The sequence below is a fragment of the Hemicordylus capensis genome, chromosome 6 (assembly GCF_027244095.1).
Source record: "Hemicordylus capensis ecotype Gifberg chromosome 6, rHemCap1.1.pri, whole genome shotgun sequence".
NCBI classification, from domain to species: Eukaryota; Metazoa; Chordata; class Lepidosauria; order Squamata; family Cordylidae; genus Hemicordylus; species Hemicordylus capensis.
Genome location: NC_069662.1, coordinates 36789759 through 36806441, shown reverse-complemented (window position 1 = coordinate 36806441; position 16683 = coordinate 36789759). Strand labels below are relative to the sequence as shown.

The 16683-nt window shown below is 45.5% G+C and overlaps 1 protein-coding gene and 1 long non-coding RNA gene across 2 annotated transcripts in view; one reads left to right on the top strand and one right to left on the bottom strand.

Moving 5' to 3' along the window:
* PLXDC1 (plexin domain containing 1) overlaps positions 1–16683 on the top strand; it is a 92734-nt gene that overhangs the window by 46189 nt on the left and 29862 nt on the right. The window contains exons 4-8 of the mRNA XM_053266001.1: positions 4632–4701; positions 6155–6277; positions 9142–9260; positions 9668–9767; positions 11208–11303. Of these exons, the coding sequence (XP_053121976.1) occupies positions 4632–4701; positions 6155–6277; positions 9142–9260; positions 9668–9767; positions 11208–11303 (508 nt within the window). The remainder of the gene's footprint in view (positions 1–4631; positions 4702–6154; positions 6278–9141; positions 9261–9667; positions 9768–11207; positions 11304–16683) is intronic.
* On the bottom strand, positions 8428–12867 carry LOC128331937 (uncharacterized). The gene is made up of 3 exons (XR_008310475.1): positions 12769–12867; positions 9498–9804; positions 8428–9176 (listed from the first exon to the last, which is right to left on the bottom strand). It is a non-coding gene; the product is annotated as an uncharacterized LOC128331937 (long non-coding RNA).

The window sequence follows — 16683 nt, the reverse complement described above, 5'->3', positions numbered from 1 at the left end:
GGCTGAGGAGCCAGGCCAGAGACAGGCATTAAATAAGGCCAGGCATGACCTCATTGGTGTTGGGATATGCAGCAGCTGCAGCTTAGCTTGCTGTATAGTTTGCATGCAATCTACTACAAAGCCAGAGGGGGCACTATAGTTTCCTCTGTATTGTTTGGGCTAGCTAGGAGTTTTTGTTCTCCTTCCTGTTCTTGTTTGTTCCTGTTTCTTTCATGTATGAGTCAGCAAGTTCTGTACTGACCTCTTAGTGCCTTTCTCTCCCAAGTAAAGTTATCTCAAAAACCTTTCACTGGTGTTTGCTCTGTAATTCTGCGTACACAGAACACACTCTGCAACAATTGGCTCCTCAGCACACTTGATATTTCTTGGCCTGAAGGCTGCAGTATGCTATCTGGCCAACAGCAGCAGACAGTGGCACTATAGAATAGGAGAGATAATGACAGAGGTGTCCCCTCTGTTGACAACCTGCCCTAGAGATTCAGGAAATAAAATACTTGGGTCCACTGCCAGCAGGGGTGTAGCTATAATTGAGCAGATGGGTTCAAAGAACCTGGACCTCCAGCCCCTGAAAGCCCCCCAGCTCCACCCCTCCCTATTTTCTTCATTATCTCCCTCACTCTGAGGGGCCACTGGGGAGAGGGATGAACATGGGCCCCCTCCTAACTATGCCCCTGACTGCCAGAGTCCTCATCTTGAGATCCTTAACAGTTTAAGCATACTGCATACCAAAGGTACTCTGTGACAAAATACCCTAGCTATATATTTTAGAAACACAGATAATGATTAAAAACTATGCATAACAATAATGTTACAACAATGTTATGTTAATTGCATACTTTAAAAAGGTAATCTTCAGCTGGTGAACTCTGCCATTGTATTCAACAAACTCTGTTGGAGGTGGTACTTCCCTGGTTCCATCCTGCCCCTCCATCATTTTGGTTGAATTCCAATTTGTTGACTTCCTAATCTTCCTAACCCCATTTTTGGTCACTTCCACTCTAGTCCTTTTCTCTGGAGTAGCTATCCTTTATGCAGCATTTATATGAGACTGGCTGACTTCCTGACTAACAAAGTGCCTATGCAACAGTATTGCGTTCCAGATGAAGGAAAAATTATCTCTCCTTCCTTCTGCAGCTGCCTGCGCCAGTGTTCCCTCTAACAGGGATTCCCAGATGTTGTTGACTACAACTCCCAGAATCCCTAGCTGCAATGGCTTTTGCTTGGGGATTATGGGAGTTGTAGTGAACATCTGGGAATCCCTGTTAGAGGGAACACTGGCCTGCACCACCCGAAAATATGTTCCTGAGGCTTAGAGACATATTTTTGGGTGGCCCAGGTAGATGTGGAAGGAAGGAGAGATCATTTTTTTAGTCTGGATCCTTAGTCTGGAACACAACACTGTTGTACTGGTGCTTCATTAGTGAGGATGTCAGCCACTGTTATCAAATTGTTGCATTCTCCTGTTTTTGTGTGTGTTGCCTTCCCATGGTTTCTCAGTCCTGCTTGTAGTGATTCTTTTGTAATTAAATTGCAGCACCAGCCTGTCCAGTGTGGACAGTCCCAGTTTGCAGGTTCCACTCATTGTATTGCATCCTATTGATCGGGATTGGGGGATTAGTGAAGTGTTCCTTAATTGCTCCATGGATAGTTTAATGTAATTGCCTCAGTGTCAGTATCTGTTCCCTCAGAGGGGAGGCTTTAACTACAGATTTATCCTCATTTCTTTCCTCCTTTTAAAAGTAGCAAAGTAGCACTATTCACCATACGAATAAGAATAATGAGAAGAAATCAATAATTAAAGCTTTGCCTCCCCCACAGGAACAGAAACTGACACTGGAGCAATTCAGAGAGACTGTTAAAGGGGCAATTAACAACTAACTAGTTGGCCCGGGCTCAGAGCATCTGCGCCTCTGGTTTGGCCCTGGCGCCTGTCAGCTGCTGGCCGGCCACCTCCTCCTCCAGTCGGCCGGCCGGCTGGCCACCTCCTCCCACCGGCTCCCGCCTCTTCCCCCCACTTCAGCCCCATTTCATTCTCCTCCAGCCGGCCTGCTACCACCTCCTCCTGCCGGCTGCCTCCTCAGGCCAGTGTGGCTTTACCCGCCAGCTGGCCGCCTCCTCACTGCCCGCCCAAAGTCAGGAACTCTTGTGAGTGGTGACGCCACTCTCACGAGAGTTCCGCCACACATCCCCAATGGCACGTCTATGAGAATTAAATATATAGAATCCTCCACCCCTGGTCAAAGTAATAAAATTGAGTGAACCAGTCCTACGGAATGGGACTTACTTGTGAACAAAGATTATAGGAATCATGGAGAAGGGCATCTAATGTAAAAGCATCCTTCCTTTAGTTACGGCTCTCCTAGAGGTAGTACCCCACCCCCACCCCCCCCACCACCACCAGTTTTTGATTTTCCTGTAAGTTACCTTTTTAGCCTCACTCTTCCAGAAATGACCTTCCTGATGTTTTACTGGTCACATGTTTTTTGGAGATGTGCCCTTCTTTATCTTCTGATGACAAAGAAATCAGTACTGAAAGGGTAGCATCTAACTTTCATTGCTGTATCAGCATAATACAAAACAGCTATTGTGTTGCAAACTAGTTATTCATATCAATTATTTTCAACTCCCCAGAGGTGTGACCAGCAAATCAATACTGAACACCATCTTATCTTAACTGCTACAGCGTTATAAAGCTGCTTTTGTAAAACTGCTGTAATGTTGCCAAACAGCCGTTTTCTGTGTGGTATCTCAACAGAACTCCAATGTCTTAGCCATAGATTTCCTCCCCAGCTCATAAACTCCTAGATAGAGGGGTAAACAGAAAATAAATACTGAAAGATCTTTATCAACTGTGGCATTATCATTATGCATTTATTGTGATATTTAGTGTATATTCTTACCATTATTTTTTTTAGTTGATTTTTTTAGTTGATGTTTGGGGCCATTTAGACCCTCAGTGCCTTGGATATGCCGTGTCCTTTTCCTCTTTGGTTCACCTTAGTTGTGGTCTAATAGACCCTAGTGCCCTTTTAGTCAAAGTCTCAAATTAAAACACACACAGTGGGATGGAGTGGAGGTTGAAGCACCATAGAACGATAGCTACCCAGTATGAAATGCCATAGCTTAAGGAAATGATTTACTTTTGTTGTTCTTTTTTGTGAACTCAAATGTGCAGTACTTAATTTGTAATTTAATTTTTACCTTGATATCCCGCTGTTCCTCAAAGGAGCCCAGATGAATTTGTGCCCAGATGTACATGGTTATGTTTATCCTCACAACAACCCTGTGTGGTAGGTTAGACTGAGAGATACATGACTGACCCAGAAACACCCAGTTAGCTTAATGGCTGGATGGGGATTAGAACTCAGGTCTCCCCGGTCCTAGTCCAACACTCTAACCACTGCACCACACGGGTTTCATGGGAGGCAGCATGCAAGGAAGATGGGGTGGCACTGGTCTGGCTGGCCCAACCCCTTGTTTCAGGGGCATGGTCAGCATAAGGGGCATCGCCAGCAGTGGCATGGCACCATCTCAGGCAGCATCAACTTAAGCTGTGCTTTAACTGGCACGGCTTGTATGCACAACATCTGGTAACATTTCAAAGACTAGAAGAGGGCCTGAGAGAGGATTTCCAGTGGCCATCAGGGTATGTTGCTTTAGATCTCTGCAGAGCACAAAAATATAAGCAAATATGCTCGATTTGATTAATTTCGCCAAATTACTGGCTTTACTGGGCACATAATTTGGATTTTTTTTTCCTAGCACAGGGAGGCTGTTCACATGCGCGTGCAAAACCGGGCTAAGGGAGCCCAGCCCTGTTTTGCACATGCATGTAAACCACCGGGATTGGGCCAATCCCGATGGCGACACGGCGGCAAACCCGCCTAAATAGTCATTCTTAAGGGAGCGAGCACTCTTTTAACCTCATTTTTAAAATCATCTGGCAGCTGTAGCTGCCAGACTGAGGGGAGCCCAGGGAGGGGAGGGGGGATCTCCAAGATGTGCTGTGCACTTACACGGTGCAACATGGTATTTCTGGGGGCCAGGACAACACATCCCAGCCCCTGACCCTCCCCGCTGCCTCAGTGAACGGAGAATCGTCAGGGCAAGAGGGAAGCAGGCTCAGCAACAGTGCCTGGATTGTCTGTGGGGAAGGTAGATGTAACCCACCTTCCCTGCAGCCCACGATGGAGGCAGAGCCCTTCTCACGGATTGTGAGAAGACGCTCAGAGTGTGCACAGAATCATCTCTGTATCCCCTGCTAACTGAGCAAAGAGGCACCTTTCAAGGCGGCGATTCTCTTATATTTAGCTGGGGAAGAGCAATTGGCCCTATCCAACCCCAGCACAGCATCCCACCAGTGGCTGTTGCTGGTGTTTACTTTATGTTTGCTTTTTAGATTGTAAGCTCTTTTGGGACAAGGAACCATCTTATTTTTTAAATTCTTTATTTTTCTATGTAAACTGCTTTGGAAACTTTGTTGAAAAGCAGCATATAAATAGTAGTAGTAGTATCCAACCCAAACTGCCATTTGATCTTAAGCCTCTTGAAAATCTGTGAATATGAATTTGATTGACACATCACCTAGCACTGCTGCCTTCATACTGTTGTTCCCATCTATCCTCCCACAGAGAGTCATCCTGTCATTTGACTTCCCCTTCTATGGGCATTACCTGCGGCAGGTCACCATAGCAACAGGAGGTGAGCCTCAACAGGTACCACATTGGGTATAAGGTTTGCTGTTTTGCAAAGATTGTAGAAAATACTGCTGGGTAGTACTACAGATGAAATAAAGGCTTCAGAAATAACACTTTACTAACAGTTCAAATACATGGCCTCTGTGTCATCTCCATTCCTTTACCCTAAAGCCTTGAATGGGCCTCGTTGAATGAGGGCCAGAAATATAAGGCCCATCTTTCTCTACAACTCACCCCATAGTTGCCTGTGAGAAAGACGAGCTACCACTTCCCCCTTTCTTAAAAAGGGTAACAGAAAGGGATGATAAAGGAGATATGAAAGTGAATTTATGATGTTGAAGGAGATAGGTAAGAGGATGTATTCCTCTCACTGATATGTCCTAGTCTGGGTTTTCTTCCAGCTTGACAACCCTGCTAGGAAGGCAAGATGAGAATGACTGGAATATATTAGTGAGAGGAGGACTCTTCCTCACTTATATGCTCAGATCTTCAATATCTCCCTTCCAGATGCTTCAAGAAACTTAGAGGCAGGGGAGGCTGGCAGCTAAACTGCACCCCCCCCCATAAAAGATGCAAGGTAGCCTATGGGCTGTGCACCGCCAGTGCCAATATAGAGAGGAATTACATATGTAATATTTAGGGTCAGCTAACACCCCAGCCCTCTTCAGACATTATGTTGTACTTTCATACAGATGTTTTTACACATGTGCATGTTTTTGTGTGAATGACTGTGTCTACATCAATTTCAAAGGTGAACCTGGGTGCAGGCCCACAGAAATGCAGGGTACAGATAGGAAGTGTCTGCTGCACCTGCGTTCAATATAACATGCAAATAACTTATCTGTGTACAGAACTGTACCTGTGTACATTGTACACAGACTGTATGAGTTTCTAACATAATGTGTGAATACGACTCCTATCTCACAAAGATGGGCAGGTCCCAAAGCAAGCAGGGGTCACTTCATTTTGAAACTGACCAGGTTTATCCTCAGCATCTATTCTGGTTCTGCCCAGCTCCCTTTTGATCAGCTAACTAACCCTCCTCTGGCACTCACTTTTGGCAACATCTATAATCCATCTGTGGGGAGGTCACTCTAATAATCTGGCTGTTGACTGTTGCAATCCAAGTCCAGCTCAGCAACTGGACTGATCTTCCTGTGGTCCTGTAGTCTGTAGGTTTGGATACAATATCAAGCCTTGAAACATTTCTTGTTTCCTAGGTTTATTGGCTAGAGCCATATGGTTAGCTTAATGATTATATCCCCAAGCTGCCCCTAAACGAGACACTGACTTATTTGATCTGGAGGTTAGGTGGTGGGCTGTGATACCGGGATTCTTAGGAAGCCTGGGAGAGAAGGCAATGAGGTTGTATATGGTTCTAAATGCCCTAAGGGGAACAATGGTGATATAATATAACTGTAATCTGGCTTGCTCCATCTTCATTGGTCTCTTGCCAGGTTTCATCTTCATGGGGGATGTAATTCATCGGATGCTGACAGCCACACAATATGTTGCCCCTCTGATGGCGAACTTCAACCCTAGCTACTCCCGCAATTCCACCATCAAATATTTCGACAATGGTGAGAACCTCCCGAGATCCTTCCCCCTTATATTCATACACTTGACCAATTTCACCACACATACACTGTATGCAGACTTGAACATATCCTTGGGAGCATTTCATTTCTCCTTTCTCGTTTGTATGCATGGGCTTCCCAAAGCTGGCTATTGTGGGAAATGGGTATTGAACTAGATCAACAACTTGGGCCCTCTAGCTGTTATTGGACTACAACTCCCATCATTCCAGCCATAATGGCCAATAGTCAGGGATGATGGGAACTGTAGTCCAAAACAACTGGAGGGCCACAGTTTTGCAGCCCTGGACTTCCTTTGACCCAGCAGGACTCTCCTTACATTCCCCTTGCCCTCATCCAAAAAACAAAACAAAACCCTCCCACATATGCAGGTCACAGAATCTGTCTTTTATTGGTGTGGAATTTTATTTTATTTTTTCCCTGCTCAAGATCTGTTTGGTGGAGGTTCAGTATTGGAAGATGGTTGGAGTCAGAGGACAACATTCAAACTAAGTTAGTTATGACTAAGTCCCATTGAAATGGATGGGAGCTTGGTTACTCATTGAGGCTATTTACACAAGCGTGCAAAACTGGGTTAGGGAGCCTAGCCCGTTTTTGCACGCTCGTGTGTACCACTGGGATTGTGCCCGATCCGATGGCAGCAAACCCACTTATGTAGCCTCCTAGTTAAAATGAGGTTAAGGGAGTGATAATTGATCGTGTGTCTGCAGTGGCTGCTTTCAGCCGCGGCAGGCACACTTGGGCGGGAGATCCTAGTAATGCACTGCGTACTTGCACGGTGCATTATTGGGGTGCCACATGGTGGCACTTCCCTGAACCCAACCCCCAGAGCTGCCAGGCAAGCCGAGGTCAAACTGCAGGAACATAGGAAGCTGCTATGTACTGAATCAGACCATAGGTCCATCTAGATCAGTATTGTCTACACAGACTGATAGCAGCTTCTCCAAGGTTGCAGCAGGGATTTATCTCAGCCCTATCTTGGAGATGCCAGGGAGGGAACTTGGAACCAAGATGCTGTTCCCAGAGCAGCTCCATCCCCTGAGGGGAATATCTTACAGTGCTCACACTTCTAGTCACCCTTTCAAATGCAACCAGGCCGGACCCTGCTTAGACCAGTTCTCTTCCCAGGAGAGCCGCCACTTGTCTGGGCGGGTGATTTGCCCACCCAGGGATGGATGAGTGATCATCGGGGAGTGTTGTGTTGGAAGTGAAGGACTATGTGCTGGCTCTTGTCTCAATGACATAGGAGGACAGACTAGTGAGTCAGAGGGCTAGAGGGTCAAGGCATTGGTCATCCCTTCTCTACTACTCTTGACACTATCACTTTGATATGTAGATTGCTAATCTCAGGGCTTCCTTCCTGCCTGCCTGGCCACTTCCTCTTCCCTTCCTTCTCCCTTGCAACATGCAAGGTCCTCTCTCCCTGCATCATGTGTGCAGAGATGCATCCGTGTGCATCCAGCTAGATAGATAGATTAGAGATCCTATCTCTTCACTTTCCTATTTAGAATGGAGTTCTAGAATAAATACTCCTTATATTGATTTGAAACTATGAACTGACTCCAAGTAATTTTACTCTCAGCATACACACATGCCTAACCAAATTCCGCTGTATTGTGCCTCTGTGCACTCTGCTATAATGAAAAAGGGTTTCTTTTACCAAAGAGAATTCCCAACAGGTCAGGCAAACCCACTCTCCCTGCAGACCCCGGAGGAGCTCTTCTCACTGATGGTGAGAAGAGTTCCATAGATTTCAATGGTGCTTATTCATGACTAACGGATCTGAATGTTGCCAGGGTAAATATATAGTTTGTCCACACTTAACTTCCTTTAAGATGACATGACATAAATGTTTTTAAGATCGTCTTTGCAGTTGTAGGCAGTGTGTGGTTCGCAGCCTAGTCATCAAAGCAGTTAGTATAAGGATCAAAAGTATATAACTGCGATTTGACTATGACTTGGTTGTTAGTGTGTGTGGCTGGATGACTGAGGACTGGTTACCACAGTTACTGCATGGTGTGTGAGCATGCGTGCTAGTGGTATGGTTGGGATGATTGTTACCAGGGTTACCAGCTTATCTAGTCTAGACTGATGCTTTTTGTAGAGTTACTGCAGTTTTGTTTTGCTTTGGTTTGCTCTCCTAGATTTTTTTTTAAAGTTTTCTTGCTGCCAAATAATAGATTATTTTATGCAGCTACTTAGAACAACATATATGTACAAGTAGATGCCTGTAAAAATAATATAAGCCACACTGAGCCAGGGGTACAAGGCATTTCATAGGGGACAGTGGGAAAGCCTTGGCTGCTTTTGTAGTGACCACTTTGGAGTACATGTAGTGACTTCATAGTAAATGGAACACACTCTGCATATGTTTAGAAGTACACTTTGGCAAGCAAGAAAAAGTAGTCCCAGCCTCAGTCAAATTCTCTGTGGAGGTGTCCTGCTCAGGGTTTGACTGAGAACCATACTTGGGGTTGGGAAGGAATTTTCACCAGATCAGATTGACTCGTGACTCCATGTGCATGCATATAGTGTCTTGCTTGGCTCACGTCCTTGAGGTACCTGGAGCTTCTTTGCCGTGCAGGCACCCATGGTTCTGTGCTGTACCTACTGTCTGCACTGTGTGGCTCTGTGTTAGACAGCATAGGCTGATCCGTCGGTGTCCTTGGCTGGTGGTGAGGTTTGGCCCAGATGGTTTTTGGGTCCCTTCCATGGGACTGTGAATGATAATACAAGATACAAGTTCCAGGCCTCCACACTAGCACCCTGGGGCAGAACACAGGTGAACTTCATTTCATGCTGCTATCTTCCCACTTCACTTTCCTGCTCTGTCTTCTCTCCCCACACAGGGACAGTCTTTGTGGTTCAGTGGGACCAAGTGTATCTAGAGGGGAAAGAAGACAGAGGCTGTTTCATCTTCCAGGCAGCTCTGCACAAAGATGGCAGGGTCGTCTTTGGCTACAAGAAGGTGAGTGGACCAAGTTTGTGGTCTCAAATTAAAGGCAGGATGGGTTTCTAGTTCCTTGGCATTTCCTCCCTCCAGTGAGAGCCCAAGACTTCGGTGCGCCTGACGCAGGGCACCAAATGTTGCTCCCCCCCACCTCTGAAAACCTCCTTTTTTTCTTGGAGGTAGTGGGGAGCACTGCCAGCATCTTGTCACCCCACTGGCACCCCAACAATCTGCTGCTTAAGATGACCACCTTACCTCGCCTGATGAAAGGGCCGCTTCTGCCCCGCTCAAGCATCCATCAGAGTCCAAGTCTTTTAAGACGAGGGACCCTCAGAGAGTGGGGAGAAGCGGAAGATTGTCATGATCCTTATTTAACTCCAGTAACGGTGGCATTTTCTAAGCCTTCGCAACTTTCCTGGTTCCAGATCCCCATGTCGGTCCTGGAAATTAGTGATGCACAACACCCTGTCAAGGCCGGCCTCTCTGATGCTTTCATGATCCTCAGCTCCTCCCCTGACGTACCTGGTGAGTCTGAGCTGATAGGAAGGAGGGAGGAGATAAACTGGGGAGACACAGAAAGCACAGCTGTAAGTTAATTAGAACTGTTTTTTTAAAAAAAGTGTTTAAATACTGATTTGATCATGACTGTACAACTGCTTGATTGAAATGCAGTACAAGGTGTTTTAGATGGCAAGGTGTAACTTCCAGGTACATAGAGGAATGCTTTGCACTGTGGGATGGTCTACATACACCCATGTGGCAGTAGTAGAATTGACTGTAGCACTTCAGACTGTAGGTGAGAAATCAGATTTTTGTTACTGTTTTCCTATGTTAAAAACTCCCTGAAAACAAAAAATCAGCACAGTAGACAAAGGACTGGATGATAGTTTTCTATTTGCAGGGAGGTGTCCCTCTCTCTTCCCCCCCCCCGGTGAATAATTAAAAGTGGTATCTTCCATCAGTTGTCTGAAATGGTACATTTCATGCAACCACCTTATTCTCACTGCATTCAGCTTCACTGGGAGTGAAATGGTAGAATGGAATGTACCATTTCAGACTACTGGTGGGAGATACCACTTTTAAATAACCCGCCATGTTAAAAAGAAGAAAAAAAAACCCAACCTGCTGCAAATCCCTTTGCCTGCTATGCTTGCTTTATATCTTCTATGCTGTATTCTGTTGCATGTGCAGACCCAGACTGAAGCAAACATTTTGGTATGTTCAATATTTGCCAAAACCATTCCACTGGAGTGCTCCAGCTCCAGCCAAATGGCAGTTCTAAGAGCTCCAGGGAAGAAAGAGAGCCGTACAAATTCCATATCAACCTTATGATAACTATCCTAGGGGCTGTGATAGAGACAGTGTCCAGACAGTGCTGGATCCTTGGATCCTGTCTGCTTGATGAGTGGCCCTGCTCTTATCTTGAATAGTAAATTCCAGAGAAGAAAGAATCAATTTATGGTTGCCTGTCATCCACAGGGCTTCAACTATACTGCCTCCTCCACTGCCCCTTACTCACAATAAGTGTTGTAGGGAAGGGATTCCAATGTCCCCAATTATAGCAGAGCAAGCATGTATGAGAGATACCAAGCCCATTCAGAGTATCTCAAAACAGACATTTAAGCTCTAAAAACTTTTAAAGGTTGATTAAGGAAGTTACATACTTGGATAGAAAAACCCCCTCCCTACAATAATAAGCACAGGGGGAAATGACCAGAACAAGTGTGTCTGTTGGAAGGAACTGGAATATAACTTGCTAGGAGAGCCTACCGTAGGTAGTTTGGCTTGGCTGAAATGCTCCTTGTAATCACTTGATGAATGCCACAGGTGGGACTCCTGGGTGCACATTAATGTTTAATTGTGAACAGGTTGGTGGGAGCATGGCATGACTACACCCCCCAAAAAAAACAGAGGGTGGAGATTTGCCCTGATGTAGTATTCCTGTTCCTACTGTATTTATTACAGAATCCCACCGTCGAACCATCTATGAATATGACCGAGTGGAACTGGACACTGGTAAAATCGCAAGCGCATCAGCTGTGGAGTTTGTACCCTTGCCCAGTGAGTAGCACTTTTCTCCCTCCCTCACAACACTAGAACCAGGAAATTTAGGACCAGCAAAAGGAAGTACTTTTTCTACACAATGCCTAATTAATCTATGGAATTCTCTGCCATGGGATGTGGTGATGGTTCTTTTATTGCATTTTATAAATGTGTTTTTGACTTGTGCACCACTTTGAGCCTGTAAGTAGAAAAGCAGTTTAGAAAACAAACAAATTGGAGAGGCTGCGTGTTGTGGAAGACAGCAGGAAACTTGTGCTGTACAGGCTGGAGAGAAACACCAGAAACATGGATAATGTTCATTAAAGCAATTTCCCCACTTAAATTCCTGGCCATTTTGTATCCAGGACAATACTTTTCCTACATCTTAGACTGTCTGACTTTCCTACATCTTAGATGTCTGCTTCCTGGACTGTCCAGGCAACCCTTTGTACAAGCCATAGGTCTTTCTTAAAAAGTCATTTCTAACACCGTACTTTAGGGGTTCTCAAATTTGGGTCCCCAGATGTTGTTAGACTACAAACTGAGCAAAGCGAAGTGGTGATTCTCTTAAATTTAGTAGGGAGAGAGCAACGGGCCCTATCCAGCCCTCGCACAGCATCCTTCCAGTGGCTGTTGCTGGTAACTGCCTTATGTTTCTTTTTAGACTGCGAGCCCTTCGGGGATAGGGGACCATCTTGAATAATTATGTATTGTTTATATTTCTATGTAAACCACTTTGAGAACTTTAATTGAAGAGTGGCATAGTAGTAGTAGTAGTAGTAGCAGCAGCAGCAGAACTCCCATCACCCCCAGCCACAAAGGCCATTGTGGCTGGAGATGGTGGGAGTTGTAGTCCAGCAACATTTGGGAACATTTGGCTTTTCATGGAGCTGGTTTATATTAATTCCATCTGTGAGCAAGAGAGGATGGATACCCCGTGCATTAAACCCTTCTGTCCCTTGTACATTCTGTCCTTCCATTGTTTGAGATGCATCACAAAAGAGCCAGTTAAATAGATAACATTAAGTGCACAAGCCCAAAGCTGGTGAAAACGAAAATTCCTACTTGAGACCATAAATCGTCAGAAGAGAATAAACCTGTCCAGAAGATGCCAAGGTTATACATTTAAGTCATAACCGTTGGGTGTTTTATGACAACTCAAACAGCAGGCTGAACTTGCTACAATATCAGCCATAAATAAGTGTTCTGTATTGTACCCAAACAAAAAACCCAACCCATAAAGAAAACAAACCTATTCGTTTTTAAAAAGAAAAACACTTGTAGAAATGTTTTATGACCTTTGTGGAAAAAAGGACAAAGAACAACATGAAAATAACCTATGGGGATGTAGTTGACTGACCTGTCTGGCAGACAGCATAATATAAATTTATTATTTGTTTGTTGGCTTGGTTCTATTGCCTAAATACCCCGAGCAAGCAACAATCATTAATGGCGGTGTCGGGGAATATCAAGCATCTCACACCTTTCCACTTTGTTTGGTGATTACTTGCACTCTCCCATGCTGGCTGTGCTTCTCCCCCGTGTCTTCCGGGCCACTGGGAAGGAACGCATGGCAGCCCACTTGCCCTCTCCAGCCTGCCAAGTGCTTGCTTCGTGCTGGCAGGATGCTCAGAGAGAAAGGAACAGAGTAAACTCTTGGCCTACTAGCTCAACTCACATTCCCCAAAGCTGACCCAAACGGAAAGGCCTTACTCTGTGTCCATTCTGATGATATGCTAGCAGTGCAAAAAAACAGACAAGCAAACAAAAACTGCTCATTGGAGCATCACCCCATTGTTGATCCCCAGGAAAACGTAATAGCCCCCCACCCCACCCCCACAGTGCTATCGTGTTGTCACAGAGGGCAACACTAAACCTTAGGATACGAGACATGAAGGGGTAGTGGATGGCAGCTACACCGTGTCTCCCTGCTCTCCTTATACGCTTTCATGTGCATGAAAAAGAATGGCATCAGGGGTGTATCTGTAATTGGGTGGCACAGGAAGCTGCCCTATACTGAGTCAGACCATTGGTCTATCTAGCTCAGTATTGTCTACACAGACTGGCAGTGGCTTCTTCAAGGTTGCAGGCAGGAATCTCTCTCAGCCCTATCTTGGAGATGCCAGGGAAGGAACTTGGAACCTAGATGCTCTTCCCAGAGCAGCTCCATCCCCTGAGGGGAATATCTTGCAGTGCTCACACTTCTAGTCTCTCTTTCATATGCAACCAGGGTGGACCCTGCTTAGCTAAGGGGACAAGTCATGCTTGCTACCACAAGACCAGCTCTCCTCTGGATATGTTCAAAGAACATGGGCTGCCTGGGCTCCCACTCACCCCAAGAACAGGGTCTGCCAAGGGCCCCTCACCTACTGACCCCACTCACTTGCTACCTCCACAGTGGCTTCACAAAGACCACAGTCCCCACCAGGACTGGCCTTAGGGCAGGGCCCCATTCTTGTGGCTGCCGTTAACATTACCTGGAAGGGGGCCCTGCACTGGCTGATTTGCCCCAGGCCCTGTACCCCACCAGGGTTCTCTAAGGACACCCCTGGACTCCCTGCACATCTGCTTTTCTCCTTCCGCTGCCGCCACTTCCTAGCTGGCCCCTGTAGCAGTAAGCCTAAATGGGCTCTTTCCTCTCTTGAGTGAACGAGAGAGGAGGGAGCCCATCCAAAAGGAGTGATGGGGAGGCCCTTCTGCTGTGTTGGACATGGGCTGCTTCAGGGCTTTTTTACACCACTTAATGGCATGCCTTAGTAGATACTAATACGTATAAGTATTAGTTGATAGAGGATGTAGAGAGAGAATATTAAACGGCAAGCCTACCTGTAACACTTTTTAGGTTTTGTTTTTTTTAAAGCAGAGGGTGTTGGGAGAGATTGTTCATGCATCTCCTGCTACATACCATCTAGTATGACTGTAAGGGCTGGGAGGGATTGGCAGTCATCTTGAGAGACTTGAAGGAAAATCCAAGATGCAGGCATAAGCAAGTGGTGATGGATTGATAGCATGAAATCAGCATAAAACTATTTTCTGCAGTGATATGCTGAATGCTTCTCCCTAAGGAAAAAAGACTGTTAAAATTGCTGCCAAACCCAATGGAAGGACGTTGGGGGATGCATTTCCCCTTTTTTATTATTACGATTATGATTATGAATTCGAGGACAAGCATTTCCAGCTTTTTGCAATGGAGAGATCATTGTGTACCAGTTCATTCTATGGAAAAACAGAGGTTTTCCTTTTAAGATAGGAAACATTGCAGCATCCCCCATTCCTCTGGAAATCTGGGGTTTATCCCAGGTCAAGCAATGGGGGGGGGATATTTGGAAGCCTCTTTTTCAAAAAATTATTCTGTTTACAGAATAACTGGTCCAGGGGAAGGTGTTAGCCAAAGAATGTTGACAGACAATGCAGATGCAGGACTAAGTCTGCTGTGACATTATATGTTCTTAAAACAGTGAACGCAGGAAAGGACATTATCTCATCTTGGAAAGAAGTGTTAAGATGGAACACACCTGGGTTTAATATCATTCAGACTTATCAGGGCACAGCCCCAGAAGCCATTTGCAATGCCAGGGGTCAACTCCGGAACATACAAATGGAGAGAGAACCTTAGCATGACCCCACACCAGGAGAACAGTTTCTGGAACAGAAAGTACAACTTCCAGATTAGCTTCAGCCTCAGCATGGTGGGAGGACTGTAGTTCAGTGGCAGAGCACTCTTGTGCACTGGCCACATTCCTCCCCGCCATGCGTCTTCCTGGCTGACTGGGAAGAAATGTTCAGAGGCTCCCTCATTCAGTCTCTGCAGGGTGAAGAACCTGCTTCCTGCTGGCGGGATGCTTCCTTTCTCTCTGAGCATCCTGCCAGCTCGAAGCACGCACTTTGCAAGCTGGAGAATGCAAGGAGGCTACCATGCGTTCCTTCCCAGTGGCCCAGAAGATGCCTGGGGAAGAAGCACAGCCAGCATGTGAGAGTGTGAGTAATGACCGAAGAAGATGGATGTGTGGCGAAAGGGTGAAGAAAACTTCTCCCCTCCTCTCCAAACCCTTTACTATCCAGAGAAGGTAATGGCCCTGTGATGAAACATACATGCAGAAGCTGGAGAGAGAGTGATGGAGAGTGTGTGAGCAAGAGTTGCCATAGCAACCAAGCATGGAGTGCTCAGGGAGGGATTTAAATAAGGACAGTTGGTGACAGAGAGGGAGTTGGTGCTGGGCGTTGGGAGAGAGAGGTTGGACAGAATGTAGCTGAGAGAGAGATTGATTTTGTATGGTAACTGAACAAGGGAGATTGTTCAGGGGTTTGTGAGAGACTTGGTCATTTAATGTGTGTGGACACTGTAGAACTAGCAGTACACTGGTGCAGTGCTCTAGAAATCTAGAGTGTTAAGCCTGGGGAAGAAACCTTGAGTGAGAAAGGTGCCCAGAAGCTAAAACTCTTGGTAACAGACAGAAAGGTCTGGGTTATTTCAAACCAAGTTTAAATACCTCTGTCCCAAGTTATATACCTCCCTAAACATTCCACTTATAAAGAAGAAAAAAGCACTCTGAGAGAGTCAGCTGCCTTATTTAGCAACATTGTAAAGAAGCTGATGTTCCTAACCTTGCAGAGATGCTTATTTCAATCCTTTGATAACAATAAACTTATTTGTATTTTGTTCTACATTTTAAGCCTTGTTTCTTTTATGCACTGAACACATACTCCTATCCTGCACTCACGAGGCTACATGACCACAAAGTTAGGTACTGAGAGTAGAATAATCAATAACTATTTGGTGGCAGCGAAACAAAGTAATAACTTAATAAATTCCCAGAATATACCAAGTTGATATAAAATAATATAAAACAAATCACCTCCCTGGTCTTGGGAGGGGCATCGGGGTGGGTTCCTGACAGGCCCCAACTATGCCTTCCACAGAAACCCGTTGTCAGTATCTACATGCTGCAATCTAATGCACACAAAAACTCCTCCTGCGTTTAACACAGCAAAAAGGGTTTTTAAAAAAAAAATCTAACTTTTCCATAGATTTGAGGGCTATTCATGGCAGAAAAGTGTGGAATGACATGAATGTCATTTATACGGGCAGCAACATTCCCCATGGAAATCAACACTGAAGCCGGTACAATTTACTGTCTAGAAAGGCTCTAGGAGGCTTGTTCTCCCAACTATGAACTGAGTAGGACAAGTATCCTACTCTGCTTCAGGAGTTGTGTGCACTCCTGGTTTTTGATCATGTATGAGCTAAAACCAAGGTCGTGGGAGGGGGAAGTGATCATGTGGGGTACAGGCACAGGCTCCGATGGCATCGCCTTCCCAGCACTTTTAACCAGCAAATTACTGATGGAGGATGAAACGCCATTGGCACCAGCACCTCTCTCCTGTGCAGTCCGTTTCC